General features: G+C 33.5%; 1 protein-coding gene across 1 annotated transcript in view; it reads left to right on the top strand.

Annotated features, from left to right (window-relative positions):
- CCDC171 (coiled-coil domain containing 171) overlaps positions 1-22,246 on the top strand; it is a 333,839-nt gene that overhangs the window by 193,833 nt on the left and 117,760 nt on the right. The window contains exons 22-23 of the mRNA XM_040240019.1: positions 13,458-13,603; positions 15,658-15,712. Coding sequence (XP_040095953.1) covers positions 13,458-13,603; positions 15,658-15,712 — 201 coding nt within the window. The remainder of the gene's footprint in view (positions 1-13,457; positions 13,604-15,657; positions 15,713-22,246) is intronic.

Here is a 22,246-nt window from a genome sequence, read left to right as displayed (position 1 = left end):
TTATTTTCTATGTTTTAATGCCAGAAGAATATATAAGGTAGTATTAACTTCTATAAAATTAAGATGCCTGAAACTATAAAGAGTAAAACATATTTTTCAGTTTTGTCTTCTGATAATGAAAACCATCCCAAATTCCAAAATGTTGTTAAGGAAGTGTATGTACTTTACCATGATTATTGTTGAAGAGTACCAACTAGGTAAAATCACTGTGATTGATGAAATAGTAACACCTTTATAGTGGTTTTATCTTATTTCAGGAGTAAAGGCAGAGTATCAAAGTGGACCCGAATCATCCAGTGTACTTATGTGGTAGAAATAGAAATCATTTGTTTTTCTGATCTAAGTCTTGTGGCGTAGAACAGACATAGAGTCCTTCTGCAATTTAGAAAATCGTTTATCAGTAGAGAATGTGTATTTAAGACTTCTTTGCTGTGTCATGGCTAAAAGCCTTAAAAAGAGGTGACTTTAATTATAAAGGGGGTTTGACAAAGTCCTTTGAATCAGATGGAAGAATTATGATTAGCTTAAGAAATACTAAGGCTATTAGTGCTTATTTTCTGGAAGGGAAACAGATCATTGAAACCTTCTTTCTCAAGGGGTTGTATAAATGATAGTGATTAAATTTAACTGTATATTACATATATCCATCTATATATAGATATTTTGATCATTCCATAAAGGGTTATGTAGTTATATAACAGTAATTTCCTACCCTTTGTTGAGTAGAGCACATTAAAAAATCAATTTGAATTACTATTGTTATGATATCCTGTATATAAATTTAAACTAAGATTTCATGTTGAAAGCTGATCTTAAGAGAATTGTGTCAGTTGTGTTTTTTTGTTTAGTTTGTTTATATATATTTTGTTGAAAATAATGGAAAATATTAATAAGAAAAGGAAAATAAGAAGAGTAATTCTATTACCATTTTGATGTATACCTTTCAAAAATTTAATGAATATATTTATATCATACTAATATGTCTATCATACATGTATCTTAAAAATATAGTATCATGTTTTATAGTATTATAGTACTACATTTTAAAATTTAGAAATATATCATGGTCATTTTAAAATGTCAATAAATATAACTTATTTTTCAGACAGGAAAGGAAGAGAACAGAGAATTGCTTAGACAGATTTTCTTATTAGAGTTTTTAGAATGAAAATATCAAAATATGCATATATAAGTTAGGAAAGGCTTTGGAAGCAAACTATTTTAATGAATTATAACTGTACGGATAAATTCATTTTGATTTATAGTACATAGACTCAATATTTTTCTGTAAGATAGTGGTATACATTTATCATACCTTTATACTGCCAAAAATATCAAATGACTTGCTCTGGTTTTAATATGTAGTTACAATTGGTTTCTTCTGATGATCTAATCAGACTTGAAACTGATTTTCTAAAGCATCCACAGATGATTTCATAGCTGTCTAATTCCTAGAGTAAATTGTCACATGTGGGAATAAAACTGTATCAGTCAGTATATTGTGTGTAATGTTGCAGTAACAAATGACTCCACAGTTTCAGTGGCCTTATGACAGGCAGCTTCACATGTGCACACTCATCATGGATTAGCTGTGCTTCTGCGTCATGGGTTCCTAACTTTATGAGTGAGGCTGACAGAGCAGCCTCTACCTCAGACACTGTTGGTCTCATGAAGCAACACCGTTTTAAATTCTGCCCACATTTCATTAGCCAGAGAAAGAAACTTGGGCACTCTTGATTCTGAGAGGACAAGGGATATATAATCTTGCCAGAAGAGGCTCCATCAATTTCATGATCGAGCCAGATCTCAGTGAGACAGGAGAGTATACTCCCCCCTCAGAAAGGTGGAACAAATACAATCAGCGACAATAACTAATTGTTCAAACTTTATAAAATACAGAGAAGATAAAGAATCTGTTTTCTTGTTAGCCATATTGATCAAATTTTGTATAACTTTACAGTTTAATATCTGTAACTGGTTTACTCTAGTTTGTTAAGACAATTGAAAACAGGGAGCCATATGTCTCTTTGGCACTTTTTTTTTGTTGCTTAGAGTTTTTATTCATATAAAAAGATTGTTCAGTGTATTATTCTGTTTTTCTTTAAATAAACTTGAATGTTCTAGACTATTAAGTGTGGGTCACTCAGCCATGTCTGACTCTGCAACCCCATGGACTGCCACGCTCCTCTGTCTGTGAAATTCTCCAGGCAAGAATACTGGAGTGGGTAGCCAGCCATTTCCTTCTCCAGAGGATCTTCCATGTTTTATGAAACATTTTCTAGGCTCCAGAATCCTTATCCCTGCCTTTTCAAGGAGTTACCACTAGATGGTGATCTCGCTCATTTAGAAGGATAGAATAGCTGTGTGTTTTTCTTTTCTTCAAGTGAATGGGTTGGTTACAGAGGGACCAGAATTGTAAACCATACTAATGTTATGGGAAAACCTTTATAATCAAAATGGTACTATTCATTGAGTATGTATACACACATGCATATCCTCACACAGGAAAAATTCCATTTGAAGCAAAGCTCAAGGAAAACAGTGCTTTGCTGTATTACTTCCTCAAATGATTTGATTATATATATATATAAATATATACACACATATACATATATATTAAATAAATGTTTCATATAAACATATAAATATTTCCAACCATTACTTCCAAAACACAGACACAAGTTTTCCTAAGTACAGTTTCTCAAGAAATTGTACCGAGGCTTGGGTCCATCTATCTGACTGCTTTTTCCTGGTACTTTGTTTGAATTTACTAACTGTTGCTGAAGCTGTGGTTGTTTTTAGAGGTGAACTTTCATCTTTATTTTAGCAGCCTGTGTGTTATTCAGTCTCAGTCTCTTTTTCTATAGTTAATAGAGTGAAGTGGGATTAAAATTTTTCTATTTCATGGAGATACGTTAAAAACTAACTTTCGTAGTTCATTAATCATAGAATGGGAGAGCTGGTACCCACTCTTTTAGTTATTTAGAAACCGTAATGGTTATTGCCAGTGGTAACTTTGTTCTAACTTTTTTTTTGCCAAAGTAACTTAACATGTATAACCAATGTGTTATTGGTAACAGTCTAAAAAAGTGTTTGAAATCATAGACTAAATGGTGTAGTTCTCCTTAAAAAATTGCTAAGTTCAGTAGTAGATCCTTTTCATCATACATTTTTATGACACAAAGCCTATGGTTCTCTGTTATATGATTCAAAAAACATATAGGATTTCATGTGGTTATTAGTAGAAATATAAAATATTTGGCTAGGATGCTTCATTTATATCAAGTAAATAATATGTGCTCTGCTTGAGTAGTGTAAAAGTGAATTTCAGATAATGCTAAGGAAAATGATCTGTCACAAACCAGTTCTTTCTAAAATCCCTTTTTATCTAGCATATCAGTGAATCTTGATTCTCAAAGGTGAAATCTTATTAAAACTTTATTAAGAGTCCAACTGAAGATGTAAATGAATGGTTGCAGTATGGCCAGAATGATCTCTTGTATTCTTTCTAATTTGGCAGTTATAGTTTTTGTGTATGATCCCCGAGACAGAGATCAGAGAATGCTGCTGCATGGCTGGGAATTGTACAAAAGCTCATAGTGAACAGTAAAGCAAATTCTGGTTGAAAGAAGTTTGTGGTTTGGGAGTTCGCTAATTCAAGTGTTCCCCACAAGATGTACTGATGCAACTCTGTGGAATACTTACGAAAATCATTTGCAAGGAAAAGTCTAGTTTTCTGACCGTATCTGGCCTATACGTACCTTTCTCATCTTTTCTCCTGTCATTCTCAATAGCTCCTTATCTTCAGACTAAAATTACCTCTAGGATTTCTCAGAACATGCCATATTATTCTGCCGAGAATGCATTTCACGACACTGGCCACCTAGCTTTAATACAAGGTACTTTTTAAAGTACATCTTTTTAGATAGGAAGTTCTTGCCAAGAGGAGTATATTTTCTCTATTTATTAATTTACATATCACACTGCTGGTTTTGAACTCTGGTTCTGTGTAATCTAGGCACCTTACTTCAACTCTGTGCCTCAGTTTCCTCATTTGTAAAATAGGAATAATAATAAAATTTACTCCATAAAGTTGTTATGAGGGCTGATTGCATTAATGTCTGGCATAAATATTCAGAAACTGTTAGCTATTATTATTGCTATTACTACTGGTATTTACAGCCTTGGCATGGATAGATGTAGAATAAATGTATCTTGAGTCATGAAGTAAATACCGTAGAGGCACATCCTATGTTTTGGTTAGGTTTTAGGATCAGCCTACAAAGCAAAAGTCTTACTGGTCAGAAGCATCTTTAAGAATTCCTCAGGGACATCTAATGGAATATTCGAAGTTAATAGTGGAAAAATAATTAAGCTGTTTCATTTTTAAATTCCTTTCAGAATATTCAATTCAATAAACTGTTCTTATTTGTTTTTATTTCTTTAAAAAGTCTTTTCTGGAGGGGCCAAACTAGAGATGCCATATTCTAGACAAACTCCAAACAGCCGGGTTTTCTTCCTTGTTGGACTGTGTTACCATTTCTTCAGTTAGACACCAGATGAAGAGGTTGTTTTATGTTCGAGGGCCAAATTTGATGAAGGTACATTTTTTTTATACAGGGGAACCCCTCTCACTTTTACCTCCCAGTTAGAATGTTTGCAGTAGTAGAGATATTTGAGCAGTGAGGGCAACCAGGTGAAACAGCAGGTTTGACTGTAGTTGCCATTGCCTTTATTCACATGAATGAATATAATACAAGTCTATGAAGTAAATTTTCCTGTTATTCCTGGTTTGCAAATGAGGAAACTGAGGCACAGAGTTGAAGTAAGGCGCCTACATTACACCGCGTCAGAGTTCAAAACCAGCAGTATGAAATGTAAATTAATAGAGAAAATATCTTCTTATTACAGGTTTGCTGTGAATAAATGTCTGTGACCTGGCACAGCATCAGAACTGTGGTAGTGAACTGCTGCTCTCCATCTCTCAGTTCTCTTCCTTTCCCTCGTCTTCTCTCCCCTCTCCCTTTCAGAGTAAATATAATGGAATGGTTTTAAGTCAAATACAACTCTACTTTCATACCTTAGATTAACAAATTTCAGTGCTAATTACTAATTCTTCTGTTACTGTAATAGGATAATGTAGTCTGTATGGTAACTGTTTTAAGGGTGGTATTTAGATTAAATTAGATGCATAGATGACTTTTTACAGAGGAATTAAAATCCTCCTCTCCTTAACAGGAGGATTTAGATTCAAGTACTGAGATTATAGAGCTTGGTGTACTGTTGTGAGAGTGGAGTTCCTTTAATAACTATTTTAAAAGTTGAGGTATGTGCTAGTTAACCAAACTTCAAAATCTGCAGGGAAAGTTACATTGCTGATGCCAACTTGTCAAGGAAAGCGACAGAGATACTCCTTTTCTTTTTAAAAGGTGAAAATAAAAAAGCAACAGCCCAGTGTGGTTTTGAATTATATAAAATTCTGTACTGCATTGACATGCTGCATAATTTATCCTTACTTTGCAAATATTTATTTCTTACTTCATTAGTACATAAGTGATGACAGTGATCTCACTTTCTCAGAGGCGACCTTGAATTGTGCATACTTGGATTTTTGATGTTGAAGCAGTGCCATTGTATAACACTAATGCCCTTATTGGAATTTGTTTCAATGTAAATAGAAAGCAGCCATTTAAATAGATTGAAATGCCTTACTGACCTTACCAAGAAATTGACACATAGGTGAAACACTAGTTTTCTCCTTCCATGGGGAATTCCCAGTTAGTGGATTTTTATGCAAAATCTGGAGAGATGGTTACTAATATTGTGGTGCAGGATAAAGAATAGGGTTTTAGACACATAGATGCAGAGAACACAGTACTAGTTATGATAGGGGAAGGGAAGTGGGAGAGGATGAGATGGGTAAAGGGAGTCAACTGCATGGTAATGGATGGAAACAAAACTTTGGGTCCTGAGAATGCTGCAGTGTATATGGACGTCTTCATAAAATATTGTATACATGAAACATACGAAGTTATCAACCAGTGTTACCTCAACTGAAAAAAAGAGTAAGGGTTTAGATTTAGAAGACTTGGGCTCACATTTTGGTGTAAATCCAGCTAGTAGTTACATGATCTTGGGAACATTGCTTGACTTCTCTGATTCTTACTTTCCCTGTATGTAAAATAGAAGTGATAATGCGATCTATCTCACTGGACTATGAAGAATCAGTTGAGTTAATATAACTATAAAATGCTTGTGTGAAAATGATAATATGTTTCAGTTGTCACTCTAGCTGTTTTTTCCCTTAGGATTTGGGTGAACTAAGTTAAAATAGCAGACATTTATTGCACACTTGTAATATGATAGGCATGGGGAAGGAAATGGCAACCCACTCCAGTACTCTTGCCTAGAATATTCCATGGATGGAGGAGCCTGGTGGGCTACAGTCCATGGGGTCACAAAGAGTCGGACACGACTTCACGACGACAACGAATATGATAGGCATGGTTCAAGAACAGACCTAGTGCCTTCGTACAAAGGTGGAATGCTCAGATCAGGAAATGTAGGCAAGGTTTGTAGTTCAGAATTTTCCCCTGTGAATATATCTCTAAAATGAAGATAGAAATCAGTGGTGAAATCCCATACAAAAAATTCACCCAGTGAATAAATTTTCTTAGAAAAACTCAGACTTTGTTTTATCTTCATTTAAATGTAAAAGAACCTAAGTTTATTTTTCTAATTTAAACTTGATCTTCACATTCTCTTACTCAGCTGATATTGGATTTACTTTTATTAATATTATTTAATATAAAACATATTCAGCAAATCAAGATAGTCATTTAAATTTTATAGTATAATAAAAATATTAATATGAAGATATTTTAATTATTGTATAGGATTTATCTGTCCTATTCAATTACATCACAAAAAGAATTCTTGAAATTGAAAAATTCTTCTGACAGTAAGTTCTTTTTAAGTGTCAGAAATCCAACCATATGAAGCTCCTTATAAATTATTCATATTTCTCAATTCTTAGTAGACATTTGTTTTAGATAATTCCCAAATGATTTAAAAGCAGTATTTAATTTCTAAATGATATTTTCCTGCAACCTAATTCATAGCTTGACTCATTTAAAATATTGCTAGGGAATTCTGCAAATTTTTGGACCTCCACATAACTAAGGACTGTCAACTGGGTGAAGTTTTTAGAACCTGCTGAGCAGTCCGTAGCTGATAAAATCTAACAGAAGGACTTATTGTATTCCATCCCTTTATTTATTAGCTATTCACTGAGACAACACAGAGGTCGCGTAAGATTTGGTTTTATTAGAACAGCATCATGGTGGTTGTCACCTGCAGCTAGCTTCTGTCTCCTAAGGTCTGTAGTGCAGTCAAGTGCGGTTTGTTTTATATTCTGAGAAAACATTGCTGCCACATTACTGCTTACATGCCATGTGTCACAGTAAATCTAGCTGCCACTTGTCTGTACTTTTCTGAGTGTATTTTCTAGTTGAGAGGGCTCTCGTAATTCTCTTTATTATCCTCCTCTTTTTTTTTTTTGTCATTTAAAGTGTCTTTTAACAATTTCTCTCCCAGTTTACCTCATTATTATCTAACCCACTTAGTCTACCAGAGTTTTGTAGTACTGTGTGAGGCGTGGAGCAAATGGTGTTAAATATGTTTGGAACACTTTTATGAGGTTCTCTTCCTTTCCACTATATTTTACTACTGATCATTTTTCAGTGAGTTTACTGGACAGGATTAACTTTTTTCCTTTTATACTGATGGAATTTAGGAGGATCTTTTCAAAGGAACATGTGGAAATGTGGTGCCAGTAATCATAAAGCATACAGCAAAATGTGATAGCATACTTTGAGATTTTGAAGGTGGATTTTCATCGCTTGTCTGCTCCATCTTTTGAAACTCATCTACCATGTGGTCTTCTATTAAAGTGACTTTTTTACACCTTTTTGTTAACGTTCTTTTACCTTTTTCAAGTGTGATAGAAATACTTTAAACAATTTATGAATGTTTATATAATGCTTATATGTAAAGGATGATGTAAAATTAAAATAGAAACTCATAAGTTGCTGTACAGAGAGAGATTTAAAGAAGACTGTAATAACACTACGTGTAGAAGTCTAAGTGTTACATTAATTATGCATATTAAATTTATGTAGCCTTCTACAGTTTATAGGACACTTTCACATCTGTGTCTTACTGGACATGTACGTTCTAATAAGGGCTATTATTTATTAGTTCCCAAAGTGGGGTAATTTATTTGATCTTTAGCTTTGGTTTATTAACGTCACCTATGTTTTGCATCAGTCTATTATTAAAAGTAATAGAAGATAATGTCCTTAAGAAGATAACTTAAAATTGCAGAACTTTTAACACAAATTATCCATATAAATGTAGAATGCCAAAACTAAAATTTATTCATATATTAATTTTAGTACATACCAACATCTTTTACTATTATATATTTATTGTATATTCTCTAGTTGCTTATCTCACAGATTTTCAAGCTTTGTTATAAAATATGTCATTCTTTAGTTTCATCCCTAACTTGTGTACCCAATTATAAATCTGGTGGTTGTATCATTTTAAATTTATACTTTTTGTGGCAGTCTGCGTAATTTGACTCACCCAACAGCTAACTAATTCTTAATTAATATGATTTTCTTGTGATCATATTATAATGGTAGGGCAAAAGACATTGCTGTTTCTTTTTCCAACATGAGTTTTAGTGCCTTGAGATGTTTTACCTAACTCATCACAATCTAGGAATGTGTATTCCAGAATTACAGTGGGACAGTAGTACAATTTTGGAAAAAAGTGTTACAGATGTTCTTTTCTTAGCCTAGGAAATGTAGCTTTGTTCTTTTTAACACTTGTGTTGTTGTCTTACATTTTGTATGACTAACTTTTCTACCAAGTTGAAAAAGCCATTAGCTTTTAGTCTGTAGAAATGTGGATCCATAGATATTTCCCATTAGACAAAAGAAAATCTATGAAAGTGAAATCTCCTGGGGCTTGGTCTTCATAGCTGGCGTAATGGTCTAAGGCGGTACAGTAGTGTACTTATGAGAAGGAGCTATGTTAGATGATTCCCTTAACATCCAGGAATAATAGTTGGAGATTTTTGTACATTCTTTCAGGTAACTAACTTTTGTACTAAATACCACATTTATTAATCAAGTATTCTAATTCAGGGAATTTGTGATATAAATTTTATACTTTTGAAACTGTTACTGAATAAAATTTAAACACTGTCTATCTTTCATTTAAAATTAGAGCTAGCTGTGAGGTAATGAGATATACTGTATTTAGGTTGCCCTATTGTTTTGATAACTTTTTTTTTTTAAAGAACTTCTCTTCAAAAAAGACCTCCATTGGTGATGGTTGCCCAACTTTGTTAATATAATAAAACCCACTTAATTTTGCACTTTAAAAGTGTGAATTATGTGGCTTGTGAATTATATCTCAATAAGATGTTATTAAACATTCCACTGTATAAAATGTTTTCATAGGTGCAAAGTAATAGGATTTCAATTTATATTCACAATTAATTTTTAAAAAATTGTTAAGTGTAATAAATGTTTAGAACTTTAGAAGTAAGTATGAAATTATGTATGACTGAAGAAAATGATTTGTGTTCTTATTCAGTAGTATAATCAAAGTGGTAGCACTTTGATTATAGAAACTTCAGAAACTGTAGAAAGAAAACAGACATTTAAAAAACATGTCGGTATTTTAATATTCACATCTCTCCTGTATTCTACCCCTCAGCTTTCTCTGTACTTAACTACTTCGTTGGTATCCATACTTAACCTGCCATCTTTCATTAGTGATACATTGCTTTTCATGACCATCTTAGGAACATAACTAGATGTAAAAATATCTTATAATAGAATTTTAGTGAAAGCATTGGCTTTTCCCTCTGAACTACGAGAGGTATACGTGAGCAATGATATCATTATCTTAAAAGAAATACAATAAATATCTTACAGAATAGCTTCTAAAATACAGTCAGCTTGGGATTCTGTTGTAAATAGTTGCTTTAAAACACTTTGGATTTAAAGTGAAAACTCAGAATGTTTGATAAATAATATTGTGGCATTCGTTCTTGTCTAGGTGATATTTTTCCTTTTAAACTTTTGTTATATTTAGCATTAACTTTCTAATAGCTAAAATTGTTCACAACATAGTTTAACGATAAATGCAGTATCAGGCTTTGAATTTTTCTTTTTTTTTTTGGTAAATATTAAGACCTGAGTACAAAATGAGGGCTGTATTGTGGATTAAGTGAAATATCTCAAGGCTGTGCTGTTCTGATAACTGAACCTGAAGTGACCTTTCTCAGACACAATTACAGAGCTGTATGTTTTTCCTTTAATTTCATCAGGGGTTTAATTAGTATACAAATAAAACTTCCCTTATCTTCCTTTCTACCTAATTGGCTTGTCTTCGCTTATATATGAAGTATGTGAAAGTGGGCTGTAATTAGGGTGACCGTGTTAACCTCTTTTCCTCAAATGTACTGTTGCCTAAAGGCCTCAAGGCCTAAAAACAGTGCTTTGGATTATTGCTTTGCAATCACGATGGTTGTCCCATAGGTTTTCTCATGAGCAGAAGGGCTTTGGGTGCTGCAGGTTCCCACTGCTTAACAGGATCTTCATTCTTCTCCCCACTAAATGTTTATTGATTATCTTGCTGTTCCAGGCTCAGCCTCCAACAACTTAATATCAGGTGACAGTCAGGAGAGTTCTCCAAGTAATTAGAGTTGAGCATTGGGGGAACAATTAGGAGCAGAGTTATTAAACTTGATTTATCCTATTCTCTCCTGAACAGTTTCTTGGATATCAGAACATCACACTTTCACAATCTACCCGGTAGAGAAATTAGTGGCTAACCTGCTGCTTATCATTGTTGCCTTGCTGCCCAGAGGCACACCTTCTTGGTTTGAGTCCTTCAGTTGGAAATATTAGAGTCTGTGAAGTTTATCATGGGTTTTAATTAGATAAATCTGAACAGGAATAAAGAAAAGCTGAACTTCAAACTTTATATGTATCTATAATATATTTTATAAATGGTGTACATACATATGTGTATGTCATATATATATATGCACACATATACATATGTTTTTCTTTTTTAAAAGCTCAATGTTAGGGTTTTTAAGGATTCTACTTTTGCCATCAAAGACAATAATGTGGATATCAGTAAAAAGACGTATTATTGCATTGTGATGTTCCTCAGCTCTTTAAAATGAGACTTCTGTGTCCATAAGTTATGTAAATGATTATTCTTTTTTCAAAAACCATTATCTCTTCATTTTTACACTAAAGAAGTATGATTCATACCACTTTATTTCTGCCATTTTTTGTTTGTTGTCGGTAGGTTTAGTCTTAGAGTAAACTATTCAGCTGTACCTCTGACGCAGTGTGAGCTTTAGGAGACTTTGGTGGCTCCCTGACCTTGCACGTGAGAGAAGGAGATGAAAGCTGATGAAAGCTGGTAGATTTAGATATACAGTGGAGATTCTAATTCCATGAGTTATATCTTCTTTGGAAGGGTATCATAGAATTGCTGAAAAGTCAAGTGTGGTTTTATAGTGATTTTAAGGTCATGGGTTCCCTTAGATTGGACCGGTGAGCTTCACTCTGGACAAGACTGGACTCAATATCCTGAACGTCCCTCACAAATATACCCCTCTAGTCATAAGAATTACTGAGCAAGAGAATTTGAATGGATTGGCAGATTGTATTATTTCTGTTGGAAAAAGAACTCAAGCTTTATGTGTAACTGGTGGTGGATCATTAATTTTATCTTCACATCTGAAAAATAGCATTTTTTTTATTACCTGAAAGATGTCAGAAATATTGACTTTAAAAGGACTCAAGTGGGTTTTATTTCTTTTAAAGAAAGAAATCTCATGATACTTCAGTGCCTTTAAATATCTTAACATTGGCACAGACTAAGTAGGTTTAGCACGGCTTTTCAAATTTCTTTTTCGTTGTCTTTTTAAAGTTGGCTTGAATCAGTGACTACTTCCAAAGTGGGATATTCTTGAAGATCTGTTACTAATAAAGATTTTAAATAAAACATGTCTAAAAAGTAATCATAGTTTGCTTATTTTTAGTTTTTGACTTGTATTTGTCTGACAGCATGCATCTTGACTGTTTGAAAAGTAAAATACTGAATTAAAAAGTTTTTTGTAGCGTTTAAAAATACCTTATTGGTTTTGCTTTCAATTCACAGTGGTTATAGAGTGAATTAATTGTTTTAGCCCCATGCAGGCAGTTTGAGTTTTTTATTTTATTGCGAGTGTATTAAAATAATACTGTTAGAAGAGTTTTAAACATGAAATCACTGCATTTTGGTTGTTCTTTACTGGGTATTTGAAGAATGGTTGTGAATGTTAATGTGTGGCTAAACTCTTAGAAAAAAGCAAAAATATGTGTATACAATCAATTATATAGCTCAGTGTCCAACAAACTTAATTGAAAAATTGGTTGATAAACTCATATTCTAGAAATTTCATAGGCAGAGGAATGAGCAGATTTTCAGTGCTAAGAGATCCTTTGATCCCTATATTATTTTACATCCTAGAATTTAAAATAAGAAAATGATCCTTTAACTTACAAGTTTCTAAAATCTTTAGCCTTAGTTCCAAGATGAAGTTGTACTCTTGTATCTTGAAACTTGTGCTAAGTGAATATTTCAGATTAAAGCACATAGCAAAACAAACATCAATCAACAAATTTTGTACTTCTCTGAGTAGGGAAATATTTATGGACTGTTTCTGTAATAACAAATGCAAGTATTATTTATAACTCTCTGTTGAAATGTTGATCAGGTTTGTGTTATCTCTGATGTGAGTTTTTTTTAATGGGAAACGAGTGAATTTTATTTTGGAGTCCAGTTTGTTTTTTCACCGAGAAGTATATAGCAATCTGTTACAGATATATTTATAAAGATAGCAGTGATGCTTTTAAATCTTGGGTTCCCAATCTCTTATTGGTATCCTAATCCACCTTCCTCTCAGTTGCACACACACTTTGGCCATATGATAGTTCTTGCACAGATTCTAAATTTCATGTGCGCTTTCCAGTGAGATCTTTGTTTTTTTGTCATTAAAGGAAAATGTAACCTGAGGTTTTTAATAATCAGATATTTTTACCAAAAAAAGAATGTGTTCTCCTTGTAGTATTTTTAAAAAATAGAATAGAGTTGTATTTTGCAGCTAAACGTTTTTCAGAATCTTCTCACTTCTATCATTTCTGTTTAGCACGTATGTAAAAGTTTTGCCAAAAATTTGTTAAACCTTGGTGTGTAATGACCCAAGTCTACTTCTCAGTCAGTCTGTATCCTTCTTTGTTTAATAGCCTATGGCATAAATTGAAGTTAATTATCGGGGCTGACAAGTAACTCTGTTTTCTGTCTGCTTGCAGAGTCTCTCCGAGGCAAAGATGGAGCTGAGAAGAAAAGATCAATCTCTGCGTCAGCTCAATAGACATCTTACCCAGCTGGAGCAGGACAAGCGTCGACTGGAGGAGAACATCCACGATGCAGAGAGTGCCCTCCGCATGGCAGCCAAGTGAGCATTTGGACCTTGGGGAGATCACTTAAAACAGACAAAAGATCAATTCTTACTTTCATGCTCTGGGTTTTAGCCCTGGATAATACAGTGTTAGAAAACAAAAGTACAGCTGTCTCTCTTTGAAATTCTCTGATATATCCTCAAAAACAGAAAACTCTTAACTCAACATACTAAATGTATATTTTATTGAGAAACCTTGGAAAAGAATAAGTTTCTATATAACCGCTGATGTTGTGTATTTTAGGCTCTGTTGTAGTGTTAACTTGTTTAAAACCAGGTTTTCATTAACATATGACTCTTAATCTATAAGACACTTTATTCTAAAGTTTTGAATAGTTTCCGTATCATTTATTTCTCAACTCTTTCTGTCCAATTGCCTTCCAACTTTGCTTCTGCATATATTATAATATTCTAATATTGCAGGTCATATTTTCATAAAGAAATGTTAGTATATAATCAACATGTGTATTATACCATTTTTAAGTGCAATAAAAGCATGCTGATCATGGAAAATTCTTTTAATTTTATGGCTATATATTCAAAATATGTTCAATAGAGAAAAATAGGCAGTTTTCAGAGTGGGCAACTATGTAAATGTGATAGGAGTGTTTTTCATTTTACCAGGTAATCAAGTTGACATACCCTGTGAAGTTCAAATTGAACAGTTCTCTTGGGTATTTTTATTTGTTCCCCACATCAAATTTCATGGAGTACTTTAAGACAACCCTTTTTACAAACTGCATGATTTAAAGAAAATCTATTTATGGATTAAAGAAACATCTAATTTTAATACACTCACTGTTTCTAAATTTGGAGTTTTTGATTCCTGTACTTGCAAGTATGCAACACACATGTATACATATGTGTGTATGTGTGTGTGTGTATTTACAAATATATAAATACAGCTTAAAAATGTTTGGAGACAAACTCTATCCTAAGCATAACATGAAAATATGAATGTAGTCTATAAACTAAATCACAAAACAAGCAGTTTGCAATCCTAGGATATCCACAGCTTTGTCAGTTGGCTTGCAATATTGCTCACACATAATGAAAAAAATCAGTTTACACAGTGCCACAATATTGGCATGTTTGAATACCCACCAATACATATTTGAATAATTGTAAAGCTCTATAACACTGTGCTACCATATTGGGTATATGTAATTGTCATTATTTAAAAATATAAGTCTGACTGAATCAGTTTTTTGCTGTCATTTTCAGTTGGTTTTCTCATGTCAAATGAGAATCTTAGCATAGGTAATTTTTAGTATGTCTTAGAGCATTGAAAATTCTAAGATTAATGAAAACAAGATTATAAAACCTCTAGATTCATATTGCATCTTCACAATACTACTGGTAATTCAGGAATTTGTTGTGTCTGAGATCTGTCACCATGGGCACATATTCTTAATAACACTAAAAAAGCTAATTTGAAATTTGGAGAACTAATACATTATTTATAGTTTTTAATTTGTAATTCACCATTAAAATTTTGTCTTCAGCATTTCCATCTAAACTGTTAATTTCATCATAAAAGCTAAATTCAATATACAGGGATAGAGAAGAGAATAGTAAATTTGGATATTTCTAGTCAAGGCCATAAAGGGTTTTTGTGTAATTATTATAGCACAAAAAACCTGTCAAAGGGAAAATATTATTGTGCATAGTATGGCCATTTATATCCACCACTAATATTTCTAAAGTCTATTTCATTAGAAGCTAAAAGAATGCAAGTTTAACCTTTTCAACACATTGCATATCAGTTATATAATCATGATTTCTTTTTTCTTTGTTTTCTCACTCTTTTTTTTACCTTTGAAGATATTCATAAGGTTTTTCTCACCTCTAATTTACAGCAGGCAATATAACTGAAAATAAGAGTTAAATGTGAAAATATACCAGTGAATATCGTTAGGTTTTACACTTTTAGAAGGAGTACAATGAAAACCAACCCTTATTTTTCAGTAACAGTGACTTAACACTAAAATGAATGACAGTTACAGTAGGGTTTGGGTTTTACTAATACCTAATCTTTATTTTGTTTCTAGAGACAAAGAATGTGTTGCTAATCATATGAGAACAGTGGAAAATATGCTTCATAAGGTACTATAATTTTTCTTCAATATTGTTCAGCTTGTATTATGATATAGTTCTCCTGGTCACTAATTTTATCAATATTAACTACAGAGTACTTTGATTCATGTTGTAGCTTTCTTTAAAAATAAGTTAACAAAAGGATCCTTTCAAATGACTGAAAATTTGTATTGGACAGTGCTATATTGCATAACTTTTTTCAGAATTCACTTTATGTATGTAAAACTATGAAAATAGTGGTTTCTCCAAACTAGTATAATTGCACTTAAGTTGTTTGTGGTCTTTGCTTACTGAACTAGAGGCGATTAAGATATCATTATGAGACATGATGTTTGAACACACTGTCCCAAGTGGTGCGAGTGGTAAAGAACCTGCGTGCTAGTACAGGAGACGTAAGGAATACCAGTTTGATCCCTGGGTCAGGAGGATCCCCTGGAGGAGGAAACGACAGCCTCTCCAGTAGTCTTGACTGGGAAATTCCACGGACAGAGGAGCCTGGTGAGCTATAGAGTCCATGGGGCTGCCAAGAGTAGGACATGACTGAAGTGACTTAGCACATCGCCCCTCTCAGCTCTCTTAAACCTACTATCCTATATACATATATTTATATATATACAGAGAGACATCATATATTGTATTTGGTAGTACTCATCTACCTTAACCTAGGCAATATTTTCCAAGCTGTAATTTATCTTCTTGGGAGGCAGGCACTTTACCACTGAGCCACCAGGGAAACCCCTTATTTAAAAGTAGAGAAACATTATTTATGTATTTCTGTTATTGTTTAACAGGTAATTTGTTAGAGGTATAAGTACCGAGTACTTTTAAGATATATGGAGTTTATGGATGAATCATATTTAGAATAATTTTTGAGTCAGATTTTTTATATAATACAGTTTTAAATCACTTAAAATCTCCTAAAAACTAATCCTGTTAAGGAGATAATAAATAACATTCAGTTCAGTTCAGTTCAGTTCAGCGCTCAGTCGTGTCCGACTCTTTGCGACCCCATGAATCGCAGCACGCCAGGCCTCCCTGTCCATCACCAACTCCTGGAGTTCACCGACTCACGTCCATCGGGTCAGTGATGCCATCCAGCCATCTCATCCTCGGTCGTCCCCTTCTCCTCCTGCCCTCAATCCCTCCCAGCATCAGAGTCTTTTCCAATGAGTCAGCTCTTCGCATGAGGTGGCCAAAATACTGGAGTTTAAGATTTAGCATCATTCCTTCCAAAGAAATCCCAGGGATGATCTCCTTCAGAATGGACTGGTTGGATCTCCTTGTAGTCCAAGGGACTCTCAAGAGTCTTCTCCAACACCACAGTTCAAAAGCATCAATTCTTTGGCACTCAGCCTTCTTCACAGTCCAAGTCTCACATCCATACATGACCACTGGAAAAACCAAAACCTTAACTAGATGGACAAACTAATATTTAATACATTTTAACATCTTAAAAACACTGGGCATCTGTCTTCTTTGATATTTTAAGTGACTAGCTAAAAGTAACTCACCAAAAGCATTCTGAAAAAAGAAACCTGATTTTTTTTATTTCTGAGTGTTATGTTTAAGTCATATTTGAAACTGTGAATTCTCCTCCTTCCCGTTTAAAATATTTAGCCTGTCAGTGTAGTTTAAATATGATCACATCAAGTCCAGATGTGCTAGAAATCTGAAATTTAGGTTTGTAGGAAAAAAGACATTTTGGTTAGATTTTTTTTTCCAGTATATGTTGAGACTTTGGATAGGAAAAATAAATTATGTCATGTACATGGCATACCTTTATACCAGTTAATATTGCCCTTGAAACCCAATTGTTTGTCATCTCCTCAGCCAGAGGAAAATAATGTTGGATAGCAGCTGTCTTGAGCGTGGACTTTGACATCAGACAAAACCCATCATCAGTGTGAAATCTAAATGTCATACCTTACCCTTTTGTTGTGAGAATGGCGAAATATATCTTTTAAGTATGATAAAGACTGGTTGCAACAGGACAGTTATAATCATAGAGTTCTTCATTTGCAGTTCTTTTGATTTTAACATCATATAGAAAGAAAGATGTCTGTAGAATTGGCCTACAACCACTGTAGTTTTACTCTTGCTTTATGGCTTTTCCCCCCTTTAGATGTAATAGTTATTTTGCAAATTTCTGTATGTATAGTGATTTTTAAATTATAGTTACTTTTCAAGCTTGACATGAAATTTTAGGAAAGGCTAATTGATTATTGGACTAATTCTCTTTTCTACAAAGTGTAGGTGAGACCAAATGGGTGATAAGGAAGAGACCCATTGGGTCCTCTCTGAAGTTCTCAGGGAAGTACAGCCCATCTGTCTTCAAGCCAGAGCTTGCAGGTTTATTTTTCTGACCACTGTGGACTGTTTAGTGCATTTTATTTCTTGGAGAAACTAAGAGTAGTACAGAAGGAGGGTTTAGGCTATCCCATTGTGCGGTAAAAATGATTATGGTTACATCCGAGCTCTTTGACACAGTTTACTGTACATAGTCAAATAATACAGCTATTCAGATTTTTTAAGCACATATGTTTTGAAGGTATGCACCAAGTTTTCTGGAATAAAAATAATTTTTAACCTGCTGAATTGAATTTTAATACTAACTTCTAACACAAGAATCAAATAAAAAGAACTTTGATGTAGAAATTATTTTATTGTACTTAAACTAAACATAACTGTTTTTAGGAGAAGCTATTATTTTATAGTATTCATTCATTTTTAAATTTGATACATTTAACTTTTCAAATCCTAAAACTATTACACACAGCAGTTGACTATTATTTTTAAAACCCTATTTGGGACTGATAACTGGTATTAAAAAAAGAAGGCCCATCATTCTTATTTAAAAGCATATATTTTTTCAAAGAAATAGAAATTTTATTTTAATTGAATTTAAATATATTTAATTTATGACTGTTTTAAATGTAGACCAGAAGCTAACTTTTTATTAAGAAACCTTTTTGGACTAATTTCAAGTTATTGGGGTTAAGAAAATTTGGACAGAGATATACAACATTATTATAACTTTTCATGAGGTGCATTTTTTAATGCATACACTTTTCTGTTTAGTTGAATTCTGAACTTTTTGTATTTTAGAAAAACCATAACTATTGAACATTAAAAGAAATCACTGTTTAAACCGTTTTAAAATGTACAGTTCAGTGGCTTTCAATATATTTACAATACTGTTCAACAATCACAAGTATCTAAGCCCAGAGTATTTTTATCATCCCTAAAAGAAACCCAGCACCATTAAGCAGTCACTCCTGTGCCCCCTTATCCTACTCTGCTATTGTCTTTTTACTCTCTTGTCAGTGTCCTTTGATGAACAAAGGTTTTTAACTTTGATGAAGTCCAGTTTTTTCTTTTGTTGTTCGTGTTTGGTCTCATATCTAAGAATGCATTGCCGTTTCCAAGGTTGTGAAGATTTTCCCCTAAGTTTACTTCAAAGAGTTTTATAGTCTTAACTTATATTTAGGTCTTTGCGCCATACTGAGTTAATTTTTATATATGGTGTGATGCAGGGATCCAGCTTCATTTTTTTCCATGGGTGTCCAATTATCCCAACACCCCATGTATTAAAAATACTGTTCTTTCCCACCATTCAGTAATCTTAGTACGAATCATTTAAAACAGATCCGGGAGATGGTGATGGACAGGGAGGCCTGGTGTGCTGCGATTCATGGGGTTGCAAAGAGTCGGACATGACTGAGCAACTGAACTGAACTGAACTGAATAAGTTTATTCCTGGAATCTCAATTCTATTCCATTGATATTTGTACTCATCTTTGTATCACAGCCACGCTGTTTTGATCACTGTAGCTTTGTAGTAAATTTTGAAATCTAGAAATGTGAGTTTTCCAACTTTATTAATTTCTCAACTGATTTGACTTTTCAGGGTGCCATGTAATTCCATATGAATTTTAGGATCATTTTTCAATTAAAAAAATTAAACTTTTTAATTTTGTATTGAGGTATAACTGATGAACAATTTTGTGATAGTTTCAGGTGAACAGTGAAGGTACCCAGCCATACATATACATGCATCCATTCTCCCCCAGACTGCCTCCCCTACCCCATCCAGCCTGAAGAAGACAGTTGGAATTTTAATAGTGATTCCATTAGATTTACTAGATCAAATTTGGGGAGAATTGCTGTCTTAAGTCTTGCAATTCATGACATAAGATGTTTTCCTATTTATTTAAATCTCTAATTTCTTTCAACAATGTTTTATAGTTTTCAGTGTACAAGTTTTGCCCCTTGTTTGAATTTATTCCTCATTATTTTATCCATTGAAATGCTGTTGTAAATGAAATTATTTTTAAATTTCATTTCTTGGTTCTTAATTGCTAGCATATGGAAATGTAGCTGATTTTGTGTATTGGTCTTGTATACTGCAACTTTGCTAAATTTATTAGCTCAAATAATTTTTGTGTGGATTCTTTAGGATTTTCTATATATAAGATTATGATTTCTATAAATAAAAGATAGTTTTACTTACTTCTTTATAATTTGGGTGTTCTTTCTTCCTTTCTTCTTTTCCTTTCCTCCCCCACTCCTTTCCTTTCTTTCTTTTTTTAAATCTAATTGTCTGGCTAGAACTTGTAGTCCTAGCCATAAGATAGTGTGATGACAGCAGGCCTTCTTGTGTGTTGTTCCTGATCTTATAGGGAAAGCTTTCAGTTTTGCATCATTAATAAGATGTTATATCTATTTTTTCATAGATGTCCTGCATGAGAGTGAGGAAACTTTTTTCTGCTCCTAGTTTTTTGAAGTTTTCTTATCATGAAAGAGTGTTGTTATTTTTTGTAAAAGGCTCTTTCTGCCTCAAATGAGATAATCTTTTTTACTTGCAACCTTCATTCTATTAATGTTGTGTACTATATAGATTGGCTTACATATGCTAAACCACCTTTGCATTTCTGGTGTAAATACCACTTCATTATGTAGAGTTTAATCATTTGACTATAGCGCTACATTTGGCTTCCTAGCATTTTTTGAGGATTTTTGCATCTGTGATTGTAAGGAATATTGGTCTGTAGTTTTCCCATGATATCATTGTCTGACTTTGGTTTCAGTGTAATACTGGCCTCATAGAATGAGTTAAGATGTAGCCTCTCCACTTCAATTTTTTGGAAGAGTTTGAAAAAGTTTGCTGTTAATTGTTTAAACTTTTGGCAGAATTTACCCATAAAGTTATCTGGTCTGGTGATATGCTTTGTTGAAAGTTTTTTGATTACTGATTCAGTCTCTTTCCTTGTAATCAGTTCAGTTTAGTCGCTCAGTCGTGTCTAACTCTGTGAACCCAAGGACTACAGCACGCCAGGCTTCCCTGTCCATCACCAACTCCCAGAGCTTGCTCAAACTCATGTCCATCGAGTCAGTGATGCCGTCCAACTATCTCATCCTCTGTTGTCCCCTTCTACTCCTGCCTTCACTCTTTCCCAGCATCAGGGTCTTTTCTAATGAGTCAGTTCTTTGCATCAGGTGGCCAAAATATTAGAGTTTCAGCTTCAGCATTAGTCCTTACAATGAATATTCAGGACTGATTTCCTTTAGGATTGACTAGTTGGATCTCCTTGCTGTCCAAGGGACTCTCAAGAACCTTCTCCGACACCACAGTTCAAAAGCATCAATTCTTCGGTGCTAAGCTTTCTTTATAGTCCAACTCTCACATGCATATGTGACTGCTGGAAAAACCATAGTTTTGACTAGATGGACCTTTGTTGGCAAGGTAATATCTCTTCTTTTTAATATGCTGTCTAGGTTGGTCATAACTTTTCTTCCAAGGAGCAAGCATCTTTTAATTTCATGGCTGCAGTCACCATCTGCAGTGATTTTGGAGCCCAAGAAAACAAAGTCTGTCTGTTTCCATTGTTTCCCCATCTATTTGCCATGAAGTGATGGGACCAGATGCTATGATCTTCATTTTTTGAATTTTGAGTTTTAAGCCAGCTGTTTTACTCTCCTCTTTCACTTTAAAGACGCGCTTTAGTTCCTCTTCACTTTCTGCCATAAGGGTGGTGTCATCTGCGTATCTGAGGTTATTGATAAAAGTTAAATAAGTGGGGTGACAATATACAGCCTTGACATATTCCTTTCCCAATTTTGAACCAGTTTGTTGTTCCATGTCCAATTCTAACTGTTGCTTCTTGACTTGCATAATCAATAAAGCAGAAGTAGATGTTTTTTTGGAATTCTCTTGCTTTTCCCTTGTAGTAGATCTATACAAATTTTCTTTTTTAGTCAGTTTTGATAGCTCATGTGTTTCTAGGAATTTGTCTTTTTCATCTAGGTTATCTAATTTATTGATACAAAGTTGTTCATTTTCTTACAATTGTTTATTTCTCCAAGTCAGCAGTAATGTTCTATTTTTATTCCTAATTTTAGTAATTTATTAATCTTTCTTTACTTGGTGAGTCTAGTTAAGGTTTGTCAATTTTGTTGATCTCTTCAAGGAACCGATTTGACTTTCTTGATTTGCTCTATTATGTTTCTATTCTCTCCTGTATTTCAGTCAGTTCAGTTCAGTCA

The sequence above is a fragment of the Oryx dammah genome, unplaced genomic scaffold, assembly GCF_014754425.2.
Source record: "Oryx dammah isolate SB20612 unplaced genomic scaffold, SCBI_Odam_1.1 HiC_scaffold_1, whole genome shotgun sequence".
NCBI classification, from domain to species: domain Eukaryota; kingdom Metazoa; phylum Chordata; class Mammalia; order Artiodactyla; family Bovidae; genus Oryx; species Oryx dammah.
This window is presented reverse-complemented; position numbering and strand designations above follow the sequence as displayed.